This window comes from Camarhynchus parvulus, chromosome 7 (genome assembly GCF_901933205.1).
Source record: "Camarhynchus parvulus chromosome 7, STF_HiC, whole genome shotgun sequence".
Classification (NCBI taxonomy): Eukaryota; Metazoa; Chordata; class Aves; order Passeriformes; family Thraupidae; genus Camarhynchus; species Camarhynchus parvulus.
Genome location: NC_044577.1, coordinates 28301482 through 28320401, shown reverse-complemented (window position 1 = coordinate 28320401; position 18920 = coordinate 28301482). Strand labels below are relative to the sequence as shown.

Here is an 18920-nt window from a genome sequence, read left to right as displayed (position 1 = left end):
AGGGAAACTCATCACTGCTGTCAAGGGTTTTATTTATACTCTTTGAAGCCTCTGGTTGCATAGAAGGCAGTCACTGCCTCTCTGTGCATTTCTGATGACTGACTGTGCTTTGAAGAGTGGAACCCAGCCTCAGGTTTAGCACACAGGCTGTGGCATCCCCCACCAAAGGCATTCACACCTGCCCCAGCTGTTGAACAAGGTGATGCCACAAACCTGGAGTGCCCATCCCACTCAGAGCTGATGAGAAAGCAGCCAGTCCCACCCGAGCTGAGGTTCTGGGGAGCACCAGGAGGAGAGCACAGATTTCTGAGCTGAGAAGTAAAAATCCACTCAGGCAAACTGCTTTGCACTTACATGGCTGTGGCATGAGCCCATCACCCATCTGTGCAGGCATTTCTTCCTTTTATGATCTGTAGTAAAGCTGTCCCCATTGAGTCACTGCCATGGCACAGGGATGGGTGGCATGTTATGCTCAGGCATCCTGTATTCCCAGCAGAAGCCAAGTGGGGTGGAAATACTCTGAAATGAACTTGTTTCTTGTGACTTGCATTTGGTCCTTTGGCTAGGAAAAAAAAAATTCCTGGTCCGTTTATAAATATTGGAGCCTCATTTTTGTCAGCATTTGAGAGGAGAGATGCCTGCAGACAGTGCTGCTTATGGCTCCAGTCCTTTTGTAGTCCCCCTCATGAAGTGGAGGAGCAGATTTTGGGTGAGAAAGAATCTAAAGAACCAGCAAGATTTAATTCCTGTTAGTGGGAGGTTTAACATGCCTCCTGCATCTGTGAGGGAAGTGGGAAAAGGGAGTAATTTATAATGTGGAGAAAATGTTAATTCAAGTTGCATCCAACTCAGAATCAATGTCACTTAGTCACTGATAAGTGGCATTTGTTCTGCTGCCCCCCAAGGCCAGGTAACAGCTCTGGAGCAGCTGTTTCAATCCATTAATCCAGCTTCTGGAGGGGCCATAGGGGATGGGCTACACAAGTGTTCTGTTCTTACAAAAGAAATTCAGTTGGGTTATCTGCAGCACTGTGCTCTGACAAAGCAGGCAGAGGCTTCCCAAACCCTCAAATGCTTTACTCCCAGTTTTTCTTTGGGTGGAGAGGTTGCCTTTTTGCATTGAGATCTTCAACACATCACTCTGTCCTCTCTACTCTGAAATGTGCGTGGCTGTGGGAGGGGGGCAGAAATCCCTCCTGCCTGCAGCTGGGCTGGGGAAGGGGCAGCTGGCTGCACAACCCACAGGCTTTTGAACTCCTTGGCTGCCCGCCAGGCACTTTGACAAAGGAGGAAACATCTCTGCCCTAATTGCATTCCTGAAGGTCCCATAAAACAAGGTGGCAGGAGGGAGGAGAGGCCCCAGTAAGGGCATCACACATTTGCCTCTAATGAAGAAAGACTGGCTTGTTGGAGGCCAGGCTTCATTAGTTTCAGTTGCTCCAGACCTATTTTTACTTGGATGGGGGGACACAGTAATATAGCATTGTATGGGTCTCTAAAGAAATTTCCCCTTACCCACCACCGCTGTTCCCCAGCTCCCTGTGTGTCATTTGTGTGCTCTTCAGTCAGGACTCTGGTTGTGCACAGGCACATCTATAATTACAGAGAGCACTTGTCATGCTGCAGCCCTTCCTCCCCATAAAACACAAAAGATCTCATCCCGAAAATCCATACTGCCTGAGCAACACGGCAGCTACTGATGATGGTCCAGCTTTGGGGGATCAGGTCTTTTGTGGTTTCTCTTCTTCATTTTTTTTAGAATTGGACAATAAATCAGATTTATGAACAGTTTTGCATCAGTAAATGAAGCTAGTCTCTCTAGCTTGTGAGCAGCTGTGAGCATCTGAGCTGGTTAAGGTGACTGAAGGTCGTGGCTGGCTGAAGCACAGCACGATGGGGATGCCCTGGAGCACAGGAGCTGGTCTGGCCTCCCTCACCAGCACAGGGCTTCCAGTGACACAGAAAACTCAGACCAGCAATAGAGCAGCGGGTGTCATATCTGCAAGTATGTGCAAGTGTTAGAATCACTTCTGAGATGGGATGTGGGAAGGGAGAGCTCATTGAAAATTGGGGGTTTATTTTGCTGATGTGTGATGCGGCTCCAGCTGCCCTGCTGAAACCACTACATAAACTGCTGAGCTCATTCAAGTCCTCAGCATTTACTTCTGAATGCTTCCTCTCTTGGTCTTAGTAAATAGGGAAGCTCAGGGAGGTTTCAGCCTGTACTAAGGCCCAGGGAGATAAGGCTGTTTTGTTTTGTTTTGTTTTAACACGCCTCAAATTAGAAACCTCACTCATGCTTTTGCAATTTGTTTTCACTGTACCCTGTCCATAACACATTTAACAGCCAGTGGGATGATGGCTCAGTGCCAGTGCCCTGGTTTCTGGTCCTGCATTAGAGCTCCATGCTTTGAGAGTGGCACTTGGGTTTGATTCCCCTGCTGGTACCTCCACCCTGGGGATTTGGATGGGATCTGTTGCTACACAAATCACTGTGCCTGTGGACACATCATCTGGAAGTAGACTTCCTTCCACATGGACTTTTGTAGTTACTATTCACCTACCCAGTGGTGAATAAAGCTACCATCCTGGGTAGCAATAACAACTGCCTCCTGGATGGAGGATGCTGGTGTGCATCTGAAAGCTCAGATGTGAGAGTAAAGGTGATCCACATCTTGCAGACACACCAACGGCATTTTATTTTTGATCTTAATGATTTTCATTCCTAATGCCTAAATTTTTACCAGAAGCAGCTGTTAAGAAAGAAATGGGTAGTATTTGATTTGTTAACCTCTGAGGTGCAGGTGATGTTTGAGTGTGGTTTGGGGAGGAAGGAGAGCTTCCTTTGTGCCCACTGTCTGTGGCTATGCTGCAGGTGGGGTGGCTTTTGACAAATGTACCCCTGCCACAAGAGAAGAGGGTGGCCTGTGGCAGAAAGAAGAGAGGGAACAGAGCCTAAACCACATCTGCAATGTTTCCTTTTAAGTCACGTCAAGTCTTGTTGTCTGTAGGTTTTTCTGAGCACTGCTTAGTAAAAGAGAACCTGAAGGGGGGAGACAAAAGGGCCATATAGATATGGAAGTTAAAAATAATCCTTTGGCTGTTGCTAAGTGCTAGTGCAGCTGTGAGCCAGGCAGCTGCAGGGAGATGCAGCTCCCTCTCTGGGGCAGCTGCCCCACAGGTCAATCCCTCTGTGCTTCCCATGTGGGAGGAGGATGGGGAGCACACATCTCCCAACATATTTGAGGCTTATTTTGGTGACAGAGGATGCAGTGTCAGCTCGGGTCGCTGTGCTGTAACCTCACAGTTGCTTTGTGAGCAGTCCCAGTCATTCGCAGCAGGTTGGGGGCTCAGGGGTCAGTGGCTGCGGGTGCTGTCGGGGTGCAGGGCATGGGAGAGTGCTTTGGGGTGAGCAGAACCAAGTAAAGTCCTCTGAAACAATACCCTGTGTCATTAGGGTGTTGTAGCACTGTGAATGCCCCTTTTCCCACCTAAGAGCAGGGTAGGAGGAGGAGCCTGGGCTGGAAGACACAGCAGTCTGTGTATGTTGTCACACTGTGTGGGGCACAGAGTGCCCTTGGCAGCCCACAAACCTGGTTTCAGGCACCCTGAGGTCTCTTTCCTACAGTGCCCCTTGCAGAGCCCAGGGGACCTTATGCTCAGAACAGACAACAAGGACATGGCACTACTGTAGCATCTCTCTTTTACAATGTGGTCAAAACTCAGACTGCATGTTTATCTTTGAGCTTCCTAAAGACCTTTCTCCTTGGTGCATTCCCATTTGGCCTTTGCTTTTATCACCTGCAGGAGCTTCTCGGCCAAGGGTCCTGTCCTGAGATGTCTGTGAGCCAGAGAATAAATGGATAGAACAAAATAATCCCCCTGAATAAGAAGGAAAAATAAACCTCTGACTTGCTGTGTCCCATAGCTGTGAGGAACTGAGGCCAGAGCACCTGTGCCTGGTGTCACTACTGGGGGTGGGCATCCCCTCTCCAGCTTACATCCCTCCTCCACCTGTGAAACAGTTTGGCTCCAGTAAGAATAGACTACAAACATTTAATAAGGAACGAATCTAATGGGGCACCTCTGCTGTCCTCTTCCTTTTCTGGGGTTAAACTGCAAAGCTGTTCCGCTGACTCTCGTCACATGGATTGCTGTAAAGAAATAGAAGGTTTAGGTCAGTTCCATTTATTCCAGTCCAGTGGGTCAGCTTAAAATAAAAAAAAAAGTAAGGATCAGGCCAGCTGGAGCAGGCAGGGCTGAGAACTGTGGTGGGGAAGAGGAGTCAACTGAATCCACCTTCATCCTACTCAGACTGATGCCACTCTTGCCCTGCTTACGAGCTCCCTGCAGGTGCTGTTTGGCTGTGTGTCCAGTGTCATTTGGCTGCACTATGTCAAAGTCCCAAACCAAGAAAAATGCCTTTTTTTTTTTTCTTTAAATGTGTGTTTCCATAAACCAGATCTTTTCTTAGGCCAGCTGTTGAAATGTTGATATTCCTGCTTGCCCTCCTGTAGAGTGTGGGGCTGCTGTGGGGTTGCAACATTTTGGAGCTGCAGAATGTGATTGCTCAAGCAGTGATTTACAAAACGTTTCCACAGGTGAGGAAGGAACTGTGGAGGCGCCTGCTGCTGCTGACACATGTGGGATGTTGGCTTTTAGGCCTTGTTCTGGCAACAAGAGCTGGTGTCTGGGCCCTGGGGTCAACCCGGGCTGCTTCCTGTGGTGCCTTGGGTCTGGCCATGCTCTTCCAGACAGCAGTGAGCTCTGAGAGCAACACTTGAAACCTCTCAGCCTTTAGTGTGGAGTGTCATTGAGAAAGTCTGCTCTTCACACAGTTTGAGGAAGAGCAGAAACTACAGGGACATGTCTGAGACATGCTCACCTAAGGCTGTGGGCAGCCTGCAGTGTTCTGTGCTTGCATCATGTGCTTGCTGTGCCAGGGTGGCACCTTCTGTGCAGGGAAAGCTTACTTGAGGGCATGGACACCCAGCCCTGAGCTCCCAGATGATTTGAAAGGCTGTAGAGAGATTCCACACTAGGGTTGTGTGAGTGGCTGGCTGGCAGTAGCATTCCTCTGTAGAAGTGTTTGATTTTAACTGGTAGGCAAAGGGCTCCTGAGCATTAGCCAGGACCAAATTCAGCAGGGTGTCCTGTGGTGGTCTGGGTGTGCTCATCTCCAGGAGCCCATAGTCCCAATGCAGAGGGGGGCTGAGAGCCACGTGGGAGGTGTTTGCATTCCAAATTTCATCTTCATGGAGTCTGGCACACAGATCCTCAGTGGCCTTTTGGAGGAGCATGGGGCTGACTCAGTGCATGTGTTTACTCACATCTCCAATCCTTGGGCGGCTCCTGGAACCGCTTCCTCCCAGGACATTATTTCCATGCTTCCCCAATCTTTCTCTTCTTCTTCTTCCTCTCAGAATTTATTTTTCCCCTTAACCTGGTTTCTCTTCTCTTTTCAGTTTAATATTGAGTCATGTGCCTTGTCCTCTAAGAGCGTGTGCCTCCCCATCCTGCTCCCTATCCTGCTCCATGCCTGTTCAAAAGGCTGAAGATCCCAGAGTTCAAATGGCCTCTGGGCTGGGACAAACAGCATGGGGTGACCCTTGTCTGCTGGCTGTGACCTGTGAAAGCATGGTAAAAGCAGTGTAAAAATGCCTGGTCCCCTCTCTAATTGCACTGCTAAGGACCCCCGTGCTGTGCTTCAGGTCAGAGATGGCTGCACGTCAGTGCAGGTGGATGGTTCTTAGCTAGAATGCTTTGTGCCCCATGGATATGCTCCTCTAGATTTCTTTCACAGCAGTTAAATGCAGTATTTGTTATTACACCACCAGGCATTAGCATTACATTGCAACCTGGTAAATATTATTGATTATTGTGGAGTTGGACTCTGCGGTCCTAATGGGTCCCTTCCAACTTGAGATATTTTATGATCTTTGCATGGATTTCTCACAGGAACACCAGTGATGATTCCCTTTGTGTTAGTGCTCAGTGCTGTGCTTATTCCTTTTGTTCCTTGGTGTTCCTGGCAGCAGGCATACCCTGCCTGCCCCACCTTGCTCACACCAGGGCTTTGTGTTGCCATTTCACTGAAACTGCAGCTAGGTTGGGCATTCTCTCCCTGGTGTATGGAGTGCTGCTCTCCCAGAGTCTCTATTCCTGGCACGAAAGGGAAAAGCTGCCATTTGTTACCCCTCCTTTCTCCCTGCCCAGGCTCTTATTGCTGTCCAAGCCTTGCAGCTCTCCCCAGATCTGGCAGCAGCTCCTTGAGGGCCAACCCGCACAGAGCGCTGCTGTTCCTGCCTCCTTTCACTGCAGTTTCTCCTTGTCCCTGAGCAGACCTTTAGCAAGTGTGAATGCATGCTAATGAGCCATTAAATGCCCGGGCAGAATTAAAGAATACAGGAGTGACGTCTTTGACATCTTTATGGGAGCCAGAGCTCTGTCTTTGGGGCTCTGTTCTTAAAGTGGCACAACATGTGGGTTGCAACCAGAGGTGTCATCTGAAGATTCATGCACATACCCAAACCCCCTGTCCTGTGCAGCTGCCCTCTCCCAGGGCTAAAAACTCCACAAAAAGCTCCAAAAAAACCAAGATGAGCTCAGAAAATAAGGCTTAGATGGTCTTAGAACAAAGTCTCTTTAAATGCTCTACTAGCCAGCATCTCGGTGAGTTTGGTGTCTGAATTTGGTCTCTGGTGATAGTCATTGACAGAAATGCACATTTGGAAATGAATGTTGTGTTTGGGGCTTAAAGGCAGAAAGCCTCAGACCAGCAGGTGAGTGGAATTCTGGGTCTCTGCATCTTTTGTTGGCATGCCCTGAATTTTGCTCAGTTTCATTTAAAAAATTGAGCTTACGTAATTGACCTGAAAGGGAAGTGCAGCACAGCCTGTGTGTTCATTGTTTCTCCTTTTTTTCCTTTCCTTGTCTTGCTTTGAGTGATATTCTGACTTTTTCCAGGTACTTTGTTAAGGGAGAAATCTGTTACAAAACCACGGACCTTTGGTGAACTTGCACCATGGGAGAACAATAAACACCTGCATGTGGGCAGATAGAGGTTGATAGGAAGGGAAAGTGGCCCTTTTTGAGTTACAGGTTTGGAGGGAGACACAGTAGGGGCAAAAACCCCAGAGGACTCACACGCACCAGCCCCTTCTGATCTGGTTTAAGAAATAATATGAGTTGTTGGCAGTTCCTGCAGTGCCTTCCATGTCAGGTACTTAGGGGGTAACAAAGCCAAGGATGAGCACGTGCTCAGAGTGGAGGGCTGGTATTTGGGCCCGTGGTTCAAAGGAGAACAGCACATCCATCCCAAGTGCCTCCACTCAGGATAAAGCTCTGTGCCTCTGGGAGGATCTGGCACCAGCCCTTGCCCCATAGCTCTCCCTGCATCAGTAACAGAGTTGGCAGCAGGACCTGAAAGCTCCAATTCCCCGCTCTGGATCTCCATCCAAAAGGCCACATGTGGCAGGCTTGGCTGAGGAGCTAATGTGAGTAGAAGTCAAGGATTTGTGGAGTGCTGAGCCACTTGGAAAAAAAAAAGAAAAAAGAGGAAGGCTTTATTTTAAGAAATGCAGCTTTAGATCTCTTTCAGGAAATGACTTCTCCTTGCCCATTTTGGCTTTCTGATGGATCATCAGCTGTATCTCGTGGTTGCATTTCAGCTTCACTTCTTTAGCAGAGAGAAGGAAAATGAGGAAAGGCTGGCCAGGGCTGCCACAGGAAATCCGCCTGCCCTGGATAGCTTTCAGCTGCCTTCATGAAACAGCAGTTTCCAAAACCATGTCTTCCTTGTCCAGTTCTCACTGAACCCAGAAATTCCCAAGTGAGGAGAAACTGGAGTGCTGAGGGGGGTTTTTGTCATGGCAGTGCTGCACTGTGGGATGCTGGCAGTAATGTCCAGCTGGTGATGGGACTTGTGGTACCCATGGCTGAATTAGCAGCTTGAGCCTGCATTTATTCCTTCACCTTTGGTTTCATTAGTCTGCATCTCCAGTGCTGTTTTTGATGATCAGTGGGCCCAGTGCTGGGACTGAAATCTTGGTTAAACCCATACGCTTCAGGATATGAACATCCATTGCAGTGGGAAGATGCACAGATCCATGGTGTCTGGTGTAAATAACATTCAGAAAAGCACTATTTACTTCTTACTAACCCCTTAGTGTTTGTTTTGCTGCTTCAGTATTGCATTGTGGATAAATGAATGTGGGCAAGCTCTCTCCTGGTGTGAGTGGAGGCAGTTGGATGAATTTCAGGTTACACAGAAACCTTGGACCCTTGACGTTTGTCTGTCTGTGTTTATGTTGTAGTAGCTTCCTTAGCACAAGGAGGTTGTTATGCTCAGTGGGCTCCAGGGATTGGGGATGCTCCTGCCAACCTGCCACCCTTGTTTTCCCTGCTGGACTGGCATGACCCAGGGGGTGGATCCTAAACCCATCCCCGCTGTTTAAAACTTCTGGAGCTGTCTCCAAGTCCCTGTGGGTGCTGACCATCTGGCAGTGCCCTGGGCCTGAGCTGGGCCATGGGCAGGCTGCCTGGCCTGGCCTCTTGATGTGCAGCACTGCCTGCTTTGAGCCATGGAAAGAAATTACTGGGGAAGTTGATGATTTATTTGCCTGGGCAGGCACTGTGTCTTACCCTAGTCCTTTCTCAAATGAAAAGCCCTATGTGTTCTAAGTATTCCAAGCCTTTTCTGCTGCCCTTCTTCCTCCCACTCAAAATGTGCTGTGCATTGAGCCTCTCCCCCAGACACTTTTGCTGAGAGATTGGCCCGTCTGGTACAAAAGTGGTGCTCAAGCAGTGCCCTGTGTCAGGAGGGTTTGACTTCTCTCATAAGCAGATGTTTTTGATCCATGGTTGTGGACCCCTTCTTCACTGGGGCTCTCTGGGTGAAGAAGCAGCCAGGGCTTGTTAAAGGGATGACACTGGAGAATCAGGAAATTGCTTGCCATAACTTATTTCTCTTAGTTGTTTTGCCTGTGGGTTTTTTCCTATTTCAGACTAGTTGTTCAAATAACCAAAAATGACAAAAGCACAGCCTTTTGGAGATTGTGACCCAAAGTCTGGATGTGAGCACAGAGGCACAAAAATAAATGGCTTGATTTAATGGGAGCAAAATACAGTATGATCTTTCTCCTCCTGAGTGCTGAGAAACCACTAAACTGGCTTAAAAATCTTGACTAGTTTTTCTTTTATGTTAGGCACATCAGTTTAATCTTCGAGAAGATGGGGAAAAAAAGGAGTGTTGGAGGAGGCTTGTTTTCAAACCGTTTCCACCTCTCCATAAAAACTAGGATCATATTTTTTGTTTCAGAAGAAAGCTGGTATTTTTTGAATGACTTTGTCATCCCCAGAGGTAGGAAGCTTTAGGAGAACCACCTTCCATGAAAAGCCCCAGTGACAGAGCTTTTAGTGCACTGAGTTTCAGACCTCTTGGTGCAGTTCCGAAAAGGCGCAGTTATCGCGGAGGGCAGACGGGCTGTCCTGCCAAGCAGGGTCACAGCCTGCTGTCAGGAAGGCTGGGATGAAGTCAGGGTCAGAGGCTGGAAGCTTCTGCCAGAAGCTGCTATCCTGATTTGGGAATGACCCTGCTTGGGAATAACAAGAACAGCGCTGCTGTGGGGGTGCCATGCTGGGGGCAGGGAGGATTTGGGCTGTGGCTGCCATCCTGGGGGGCAGCTGGGGTGAAATGAGGATGGATGGATGTCCAGGGAAAAGCTTCCTGAGTGACAGTGAGATGTGCAGCCTAGCCAGAGCACAGCAGTGGGATGAAGATGTGTTTTGGGATAGGGAGAGATGGAAGCACCTGCTGGGCTGTGAGTCTCTGCCCACTCTGGTGCTGTCCTTGGGAGCAGTGCACCCCATGGCTCCTGCCCAGATGGATCCCAGACTAGTAAAGCTCAGTCTGGGGACTGCTCTCCCCCCACAGAAGCATTGCTTTCCTCTGCACACCCTCCCAGCAGGTTTCTGCAGCCTCCTGACATGTGTTTTCTGTTAGCCCTGCCCCGAAGGTCAGGAGCTAACTGGAAAGAATGTTATCAAATTCAGGGGGAGCATTTCATTTCCTAGTTAGATCTGGATCTTTAAACTTTTAAGCTTGTCTCATTTTGAATATGGGAACAGAAGAAAGCATCTCTTATTATGTTTGAAGAACATAATTAATGTATTTTGGCTTCACAAACCAGCTTTAACGGAGAATGTACAAACTCAAAGGGTTCAAGGGGGTTAAAGTCCAGGGTGATGTCCTGCACCACGAGACTGCTGCTGGTGCAGAGGTGTCTTGAAACACACCCTCCTTGAGGACATATTGCTGTGGAAATGAAACTGGGAAGTGAAACTGGGTTCATCATGGGCACGGTGGTGGAAGGTTTCCTGCAGGCATGATGATGGCACAGAGAGTGCTTAGCCACATCAGCACTGTGTGTGACCTTGGGAGAGAGAGCTGGGACTGGGAACGAGCAGCACGCTGTGCTGCAACATGTGAGTACTGGGTAACACTGCAAACCACAGCTCTGGGTTGCTGTCACCAAAACCCTCGCTGCCACATTGCCCCAGGACTCCTCTCGGTTTGTGTCCCTAGTGAGAGGATGGAGTGTATTCACACCGCTGGTGCTCCAGGTGGATGTTGAGAAGTGGGACAACTCTTATTGTGCCCATCTGAAAACCAAATGTTTCTCATTCACTGAGTTTCTCCAGTCTTCAGGCTGTGTGGGAGATGGATGGCACCAGAAGTGTAGCTCATGGTGCTTGCAGCAGTGGCCACTCTTTCAAGCTGATGAAGCAGTGAAGGCTGTGACATCTTTGCCGTTGAAGGTCAAGATGGAAATTCCTGCTCTTGGCACATTGACTATGATGAGCTTCAGCCAGTGACTTGTTGACCACTAAGCCAGTGTGGCCAAGGCAGGAAACACATGTCAATGTGTTTTGACATTTTAAGCTCACACCCCACACTTAGTCACCCTCATACAGAATGGCTTTTTCTTCATCCCTGTCAATAAACAAAACCACATCCTTTAAGATGCTGTTTCTTAAGTTTTCCAATCACAGTGGTTTAATAGGATGCATTATTTGCAAATGGCCATTTCCCTTCCCCAGAACAGTAATTTTAGGCTCTACTTCCAGCCTGCCAGGGGCTGGAAGGGATGTGCAGGCCTTCTAGCCTCCTGTGACCTAGCACTGATGCCTTTAAAAACGGAACCATTTTGTGGTCCAGAGACAGATTTCCTCTGGACTCACATCTTGTGCTGCATTCTGTGGTGTCCTAGGAGAGGTGAGGGGTGATATGAATACCATCAGCTTGCTTCTCTTGGCCCTCACAGTTCAAATTCAAGCCTGAGCGCATTTACTAATCACCAGCTTTGGATTCCTTGAAATGTGCCATTTAACAAAACCATAGTTTATAGCTAATTTGGACATTTCGCATTGCCATGAAACCTGCTGTGTGTGAGAGCCCAGTCACCTGAATTAATTGTGAGTAAAAGCCAGACACCCCATTTGGTTTGCCTGTGAAGCGATGGTCCTGGTGATTGGTCCTCCAATCTGCAGCTGTGGATGTAGCTGAGCCCATGGGCTCAAACCCAGAGCTTTCTGTCTGAGGAAAGGGCAAGGCTGTCATTGTGAAGGCAAGCAGAGCAAGAGATTTTAATCTCCATCAGATGTAGGCGCAGAAGGAGGTCACCTCTAGAGATCTTGTAAACATAATCTCCTTTGTCCAGTAATGTTTGAATATGCAGGCTGGATCCAAAGCAAACGGTGGGAGTGCAGAAGAGGCTGTAGAAGGACAACTTGTGATGTGCTGGGATATATGAGATGCCTAGTAAAACAGAAGGTGCTCCTGTGACTTTTGGCAGGGGATATAGCTTGGCAATCCACAGCCTCTGGTAATCTTGGCACGGTGGGAGAGGCAGGGAGATCCGTGGGTTTGTGTCGATGAAAGGAGCATGTGTATAATTTATCATGTCTGGGGTGCTTGAGGCTCTTTCCAGTGGAAAAGCTGAGCTGTAATTAGGTTGCTGATGAGCCTTGTGTACAAGCCCTTCAGCTCTATAAACTATGCCGCAAAGGCATCCCTTCTCCTAGGGACTAGCCAGGGAAGAATTTGAGCAGTCTCCAGCAGATGAATGCCTTTCTGAAGCCAGCTGCTCAGTGGACAGCCACTCCACTTACTGTCACTGACAGCCTTGGAGGCTGTTGACTTTCTCAGCCCTTCACTAAGCCCCTTGGCTCCAAGGGGATGCTTCAGTGGAGAAGAGCCCTTACTGGATTGGTTTCTTCATCCATTTCTGCTGTGAGCTGCCCTGAGCTACTCCCTGGGGGGGACTCAGCTGGTCCCAGCAACCTTTGTGGCTCTGGTTGGGACACAGAGTTCTTGTTTGGACACAGGAAATAGTGCTTGTTGATATAATTTTTTCCAAGCTTTTAAGAGAATTTCTTAAGTAAAACTGTTAAGAAGAAAGGGAAGGAAATATTTTATGAAGTGGACAGCCTGCTAGGCGTTTTGCTGCTAAACTCTGGACTCAAAACCAGCAGGGGAGCAGTATTCCATTCCCATCTTAATATCTCTCGATGTAGACAGAGAAAGAAGAGATTATTTCATACAAAAGTAGGAAGGAGGAAGTGCCCATTTGTCTTAAGCAGCAGAGGGAAGCTGGAAGAGTAATGAGTAGGTATTTTTTGCTGCTGAATGTTGATACTGATTTGATATTTAAGTGTTTCCCATCAGCATCTGTTTGTTGCCCTGCCAAGTAAGGTCTCTCTGGCAGCTCTTCCTGCTGGGCTGCTGGTCCCTCCCAGCCACAGCACCCAGTGGTGGCCTTCGGAATTCTGCTGACACCTCTCCCCTGCTGTCCCCCTCAGGTCACGGGGAGTGTCACTGCGGGGAGTGCAAGTGCCACGCCGGCTACATCGGGGACAACTGCAACTGCTCCACGGAGACGGACAGCTGCGTTTCCAGCGACGGGCAGATGTGCAGCGGCCGCGGCGCCTGCGTCTGTGGGAGGTGTCAGTGCACCGAGCCAGGGGCTTTCGGAGAGACCTGCGAGAAGTGTCCCACCTGCCCCGGTGTCTGTAGCACTAAAAGGTACCCGCAGGCAGTTCAGGAGGGATTTCACACTGGTGGGAAGGGCAGCTCTTTGGTTCCTGGGAGACTTTTCAGCTAAGGAATTACTTCTGCTTTGTTAAATGTGTGATCAGCCCCAGGCAAGCCTACTGCTGCTAGGAGCCCATGCTAAGCAGCCTGACAGTATCCCAGGTAGAGCAGCAAAAGTCTTGTTGCCCTAGTGCTCATGGAGATTCATGTCCCTGCTCATTTCCAGTGCTGTCTCATTCTGCAGGAAAGGCTGGCAACCCACTTTTGCTGCACTCTGAGCTGCAGATGTCTGGGTGCAGAGAGCTGTGAGCTGCAGAGGAGGGGAGGACTGGAATCAGAATCACTGCCCCTGCCTCACAGCGATGAAGGTGCCTCAGGCATCAGCCTCAGACTAGCACAGAGCAGCAGGACTGCCTGCCTTGATCTCAGGCAGGATGGATTTTGCCATAGCTGATGTACAGCTCCTGACATCCAAAGGGCAAACAAACCCCAAACCTTTCATGGAATCCTTTGCACTTTCATTGAATCCTACAAGCTGCTTTGCACTTTCATTGAATTCTTTGCACTTTCATTGAATCCTAATAAATCCATCCTTGTGATGGAGATGCCTGGCCCTGAAGCTGCTCCTCCCTTGTGGTGCAGATGTGCAGCCTCCAGACCAGCACCCAAGGAGTTCCTTCCCAAGGGCTGAATCCCTGTGTTCATGCAGTTTCTGTGTGCTTAATCTTCCCCTCTGTGTGTGTTCCTGCAGGGATTGTATTGAGTGCAAGCTGTTTAACTCAGGAAGACTGGCTGATAACCAAACCTGCCAAAAGCACTGCAAGGATGAGATCATCACCACTGTGGATGTTCTTGGTAAGCTGGCAGCAGCAGGACTGCAGGTGGTGGGAGCTGGTGACTGTGGCATTGAACTCTTCTTAACCAGACTAAGACATACTTGTAAAGAAAGCTTCAGGGAGCACTTGGTATTTAGAAATGTGTGTGTAGGTAGTATGAATATGTGTATATGTGGTATGTGTGATGCTGTCTCCAGGCTATAATCCATACTGAAGTAAAAAAACTCCTTGATTTTAAATTACATCTAACCACTACTGCCAGTGCAGGGAGCAAAGAGGGTGGGGTGATGTCACATGAGACAGATGAGAGGAGTCGTGAGAGAGTGCAAAAGGACAAAGTATCACCCAAGAAAAGTAAAAGAAAGCAAAGCTGTTTTGCAAATGCGTTCTGCTTTGGTGGAACTGGCTGCTACAAGTCCCCCTGGCAATCTCCTGTCCTTTGTGTCCTCTTCTAGAGGTCACCCCACGTGTGCATCCTCAGCAGATGACTTCCCCCTCTCTTTTCAAGATATGTTCTGGGAGTGCCTGGTTGCTCTTTAGGGGAGTAGAGGGGATCCGTACAGATTTAATCACAATCCTGACCTTGGCCTTATCTCTTGGAGGGAGGGATGGAGATCAAGCAGGGATAAGTTACTGTCTGCATCTGGCATTTCCTCCTCTTCCTTGGTTTATAGATGTGGGAGTCCCGCACGTTGCTCAGCTTTTCACTCACTTCCTCCTAAGCTGTCTGCAGGTGATGTTTTTCCCATTGACTCCTCTCACATCCAGTGCCCCACTTTTAAATTATGACCAGTGGAGTTTCCTACCCTTCCCTTTGGGACACTTGCTCTCATTCTCTCCATTCACCGTGCAGTTTAGCAGGGAGTGCACCTGCACCAGCACCCTGCGAGAGGTTTGGAAGTTCAAAACACACAAAGCTCCTTTCTAATGCCTGTCTGGCCAGCACATATTGAGAATCAAAGCTCATCCCTCCTGCCTGGTTAATGTACTATGCCAAAGTCAGCTTTTGTTCTACCTGCTTCCTGGAAGGTGAGGCTGGGCTGTCGTTTTCCAGCCCCCCTGCATGGCTTTCAGAGAAAAAACAGCCAGATTGCTGCTTTAAGACATTTTTGGGAATTATGCTTATGCTTCTGTTGAACTATTGCTGTCAGATTGCACATAGGACTACGATCTGGAGCTCAAGGCACTTCATAGCTTGGAGATCTGAGCTGCTAGAGGAAGAGGTAAAGCAAAATATTCCTAAAGAAAGTTCTTATGGACTTCTTCACAGGCAGACTTGGCCAAATCCTACTTTTCAAGTTCCTTTGTATAATTCAGCACATATTACAAGTTCCTGCTGAACGGCAGAATGCTGATATTTGTCACAGAATACATAGGTCTGTATTGTCCTGGCAGAGGAAGATGAGACCTTCTTAAATATCAAATTGCAATGAACACAGCCTTAAGCATCCCAGCTGCCTTTTGACTCTGGATATGATGCAGTCAGGGCTTCAAAGCTTTGTAGAGCAGAGGTCTCTGTCACTGGACTCACGAGCCAGAAGGCTGCCTCATGGGAGGCTTGTATGACTTGCTTTGTATTCTGCAGGATCTCCTCTGCTTCTGCATTCCTTTGCATTCCTGGTAGTTCCAGAGAGGAGCTTTCAGCCTGAGAGGAGCATGGCAGGTCCTGCTCTGAGCTGAACCTGGCAGCAGCACGCATCAGTGAACCTGAAAACTCAGTGGAGCCCTCACACCTCTCTCTCATGACATGTGATCTCTGAAACCTAGTGAAGATCAACAGAAATCATTACTATTGAGACTTTAATCGCTGTATCTTTTACTGAAATGATGGTGCAAGGATGGGAGTGAAAGCAGCTAGACCTACACGAACTAAGATTTGCTGCTCAACTCAAAAGGGCATTAGTCAAGAAACATGGAAGTATTATCTATATTAATCTAATTAGTACTTTGCTTTCTAACAATCAGCACTTTTCCAGCCCATGCTTTGCTACCACTGTGTAGATAGAGGAGGTTTTCCTGTCCAAGGGTAGGAGCAGCTGAGGTTTGTCCACACCAGGAACGTGTCAGAGGGGCAGCTGCATGTGAGCTCAGCTGTTGAAATGGAGGGTATTAATCTTTTAACTGGATGCAGGTCAAAGGCATTGAAAGGAAAAACAAACAGACAGGAGAGAGCTAAGGGGCTGGCCCTAATAGCAGTGGCCATTCATGTGATCATTTTTCAGCATGACAGGCATGGATATGAGAACTGTGGGAAGCTATTTCCAGGTGCCTAAGACAAGGTCATGCATGTCTTTGCTAGCTAAGAGCGCTGGGTCCCCAAATTCCTGTCCCATGAAACTCTCAGCCCTTGCAGGCTGGCAGAGCTGTGCTCCTGTCACAGCCAGAGATGCTTCCCCAACTCCCTCCAGTCGCTGTCTCTGCTGTGGGGGCATCGAAAGAGCTGTGCAGGGCAGTGGCTCTGCTGAAATCACCCGTTAAGCTAGATCTGCAAACCTTAGGCGATGGCTTTGCTCAATCTTAAATTGTTTCTGTGAAGCAGCCTTCCTCAGGCAGCACTGACAGTGACCAGGCTCTGTCTGGTGCGGTGGCGCGTCAGACACAAACACACAGCGCTTGCGTGGCTCTGGGAATAAAGTCCTCTCATTTCTTGCAATTCCCATATCTACACATCATCCTTGCAACCAGCTCCTCCCTTCCCCCTCTCTCCCTCCTCCTCTTCCCATTTTCCTTTTCTATCTCACTCTTTGAAAACAAACTTCTCAGCCGTTTCCGGAGCTGGAGCTATTCGGTGCAGCTGGAGCGTGAGCTGGCCAGGGGCTGCTGCTGCTGGCTCTGTCTGAGTCAGTGCTCCTTGTTTTCCCTTCTCCTTCCACTCTTCAAGAAATTTAGCAAATTAAGAAGAAAATGGCATTTATTGCAGAAGCAGACTTGCATGGAGGAAGAATGTGTGTGCATGCGAGGTGGAGTTTGTTTGCTGTGTGATGTTTGCCAAGTGCCACATTTTCTCAAGCACTAAATCTGGACACTGCTCTGTTACAATTTGTACGAGTTGTGATCAAACTGTGCTGCTTTCCAGGCTTACTCCCCATTCCTCTGCTCCCAGGCATCCCTGGAAAGCTCTGCTTATCTTGCAGGGGAGAGCTGTGCTAATTCCTAATACTGAACCTGCCAGCTAAGTCATCCAAGTGCTGTATTGCAGCTTTAGACATAGCCTGTTAGACAAGGTGACTAGCTCAGAATCAGGGCACCCACACCATTGCAGGTTGTTAGGGAGGAATTATGTTAAAAAACAGAGGGTATTGGAAGCATTTATTTGAAAAATTATGGTACAAAAGTTCTGCAGTGTCTAGGATTTTTTTTAATGTATAAAAACTTCTACAAAATCCTGTGATCCTTCCATCTGGTTCCAGAAACAGATGACCCCAACGTAATCCTCTGTGCCTACCCAGTGAACAACTGCGTCATGAAGTTCACCTACATGGAGCTTCCCAGTGGGAAATCCAACCTCACCGTCCTCAAGGAGCCAGGTTGGCCCTCCCTTGGGTTTCTTTTTTGACAGCACTGGCAGCCTCAGGAGAGGTGATGGGCTGCTGGGGGGCCTGGTGGGCTGCAGAAAGGATGGCTGCATATGTGAGCAGATAAACCAGGCTGATTTAGACTGAAGTGTTTTACAGTGATGAAACCCAGCTCCAAATGCTCCCACCTTAGGAAAAACAAACTGTGAGAGTAAACCTTGTACCTGAGCCATCAGCATCGCCAGCAAGTGGCTGAAGAGCTTTAGGAGGCTGAATTAATTAAAGCCTATTTAAGTAGCAAAAAGTATGCTTGATTTGGAGATAAAGCCCCTGTGAGCAAAAACATCAGAAGAGGACACCTGGTGCAGCTGCTGGTTAAGTTAGGATGTTGGGAAAGCCCTGCACCACCTAAGGATTTCCACATTGCCAAGGAGTTCTGATCCAGGCAGTGTAAGGGCTGTGTGTCCCTACTCCCCTCCACAGGCTGTGCAGACAGCTGTGCTTCCCAGCATTATTTTAATCACATGCAATGCAGTTGCTCAAAGAAAACCCCTTGTGGTGTTGCAGGACAAGCTGGTGAGCATCCAGCAGTAGCTTCTTGTGATTTGTTCTGGTCCTCCAAGGCACGGGCCAATATGGGAAAGACTGAGATTCCTCATGTTCTATTTCAATTGTGCTGCAGCTTGCACTTAATTAAAAGAGCAGCTGATTAGCTGACAGTTAATGTCCTTATATAAAGTCCTTAGTGATCACCTGTCTCTGTGTGGGAGGAGCTGAGCTGGCTTTTGCCAGAGGTTACCTTAACACTCCGTGTCCCACATGGCTCAGCTGGCATTAAAACCCTGCATCAGTGTTGGACAGTGGCACTGCAGCCCTACTATGTGACATCCCAGCTCTGATGACATCCATGGGAGGTATCCCTTTGACCTGCCTCTAGCCAGGAATTTATTTAATTTTAAAAAATCAGTTCAATTTCAGAGGGAACTGTTGCTTTTTCAAATTTAGCCACTGCTGCTGGCGCTGCCTGAGGTCACTTGCTCTGTGGCTGCAGTCCAAGTTATTACCTGACCTGGGATACACTCACACCAGAGCTAATTAGCTTTTCTGCCTCTCTGCCAGCCTGCAGCTCAGCCCCCAGCGCTGTGACCATCGTGCTGGCAGTGATTGGCAGCGTGGTGCTGATTGGCATCATCCTGCTGGCGCTCTGGAAGCTGCTCGTCACCATCCACGACAGGCGGGAGTTCGACCGATTCCAGAGCGAGCGTTCCCGCGCCAGATACGAAATGGTGAGCCCAGGGTGGGGGTTCTGCTGGGGGAGCTCTTGGGGTGCACTGGCAGCAAACAGCTCTGCAGTGATGGAAAAGGGTGGCAGGAACGAGGGATGCAGGTGTCCATGCCCTGTGGTGCCTTCAGAGTCCAGCATCTTGCTCTACCTTCTCTTAGGCAAGTTATAAATGCTTTGCAAAACTATACCCA

At 48.7% G+C, this 18920-nt stretch overlaps 1 protein-coding gene across 1 annotated transcript in view; it reads left to right on the top strand.

Annotated features, from left to right (window-relative positions):
* The window catches only part of ITGB5 (integrin subunit beta 5), a 59424-nt gene that overhangs the window by 39583 nt on the left and 921 nt on the right, over nt 1–18920 (top strand). Inside the window, exons 11-14 of the mRNA XM_030952278.1 lie at nt 12862–13084; nt 13845–13948; nt 17340–17456; nt 18564–18730. Coding sequence (XP_030808138.1) covers nt 12862–13084; nt 13845–13948; nt 17340–17456; nt 18564–18730 — 611 coding nt within the window. The remainder of the gene's footprint in view (nt 1–12861; nt 13085–13844; nt 13949–17339; nt 17457–18563; nt 18731–18920) is intronic.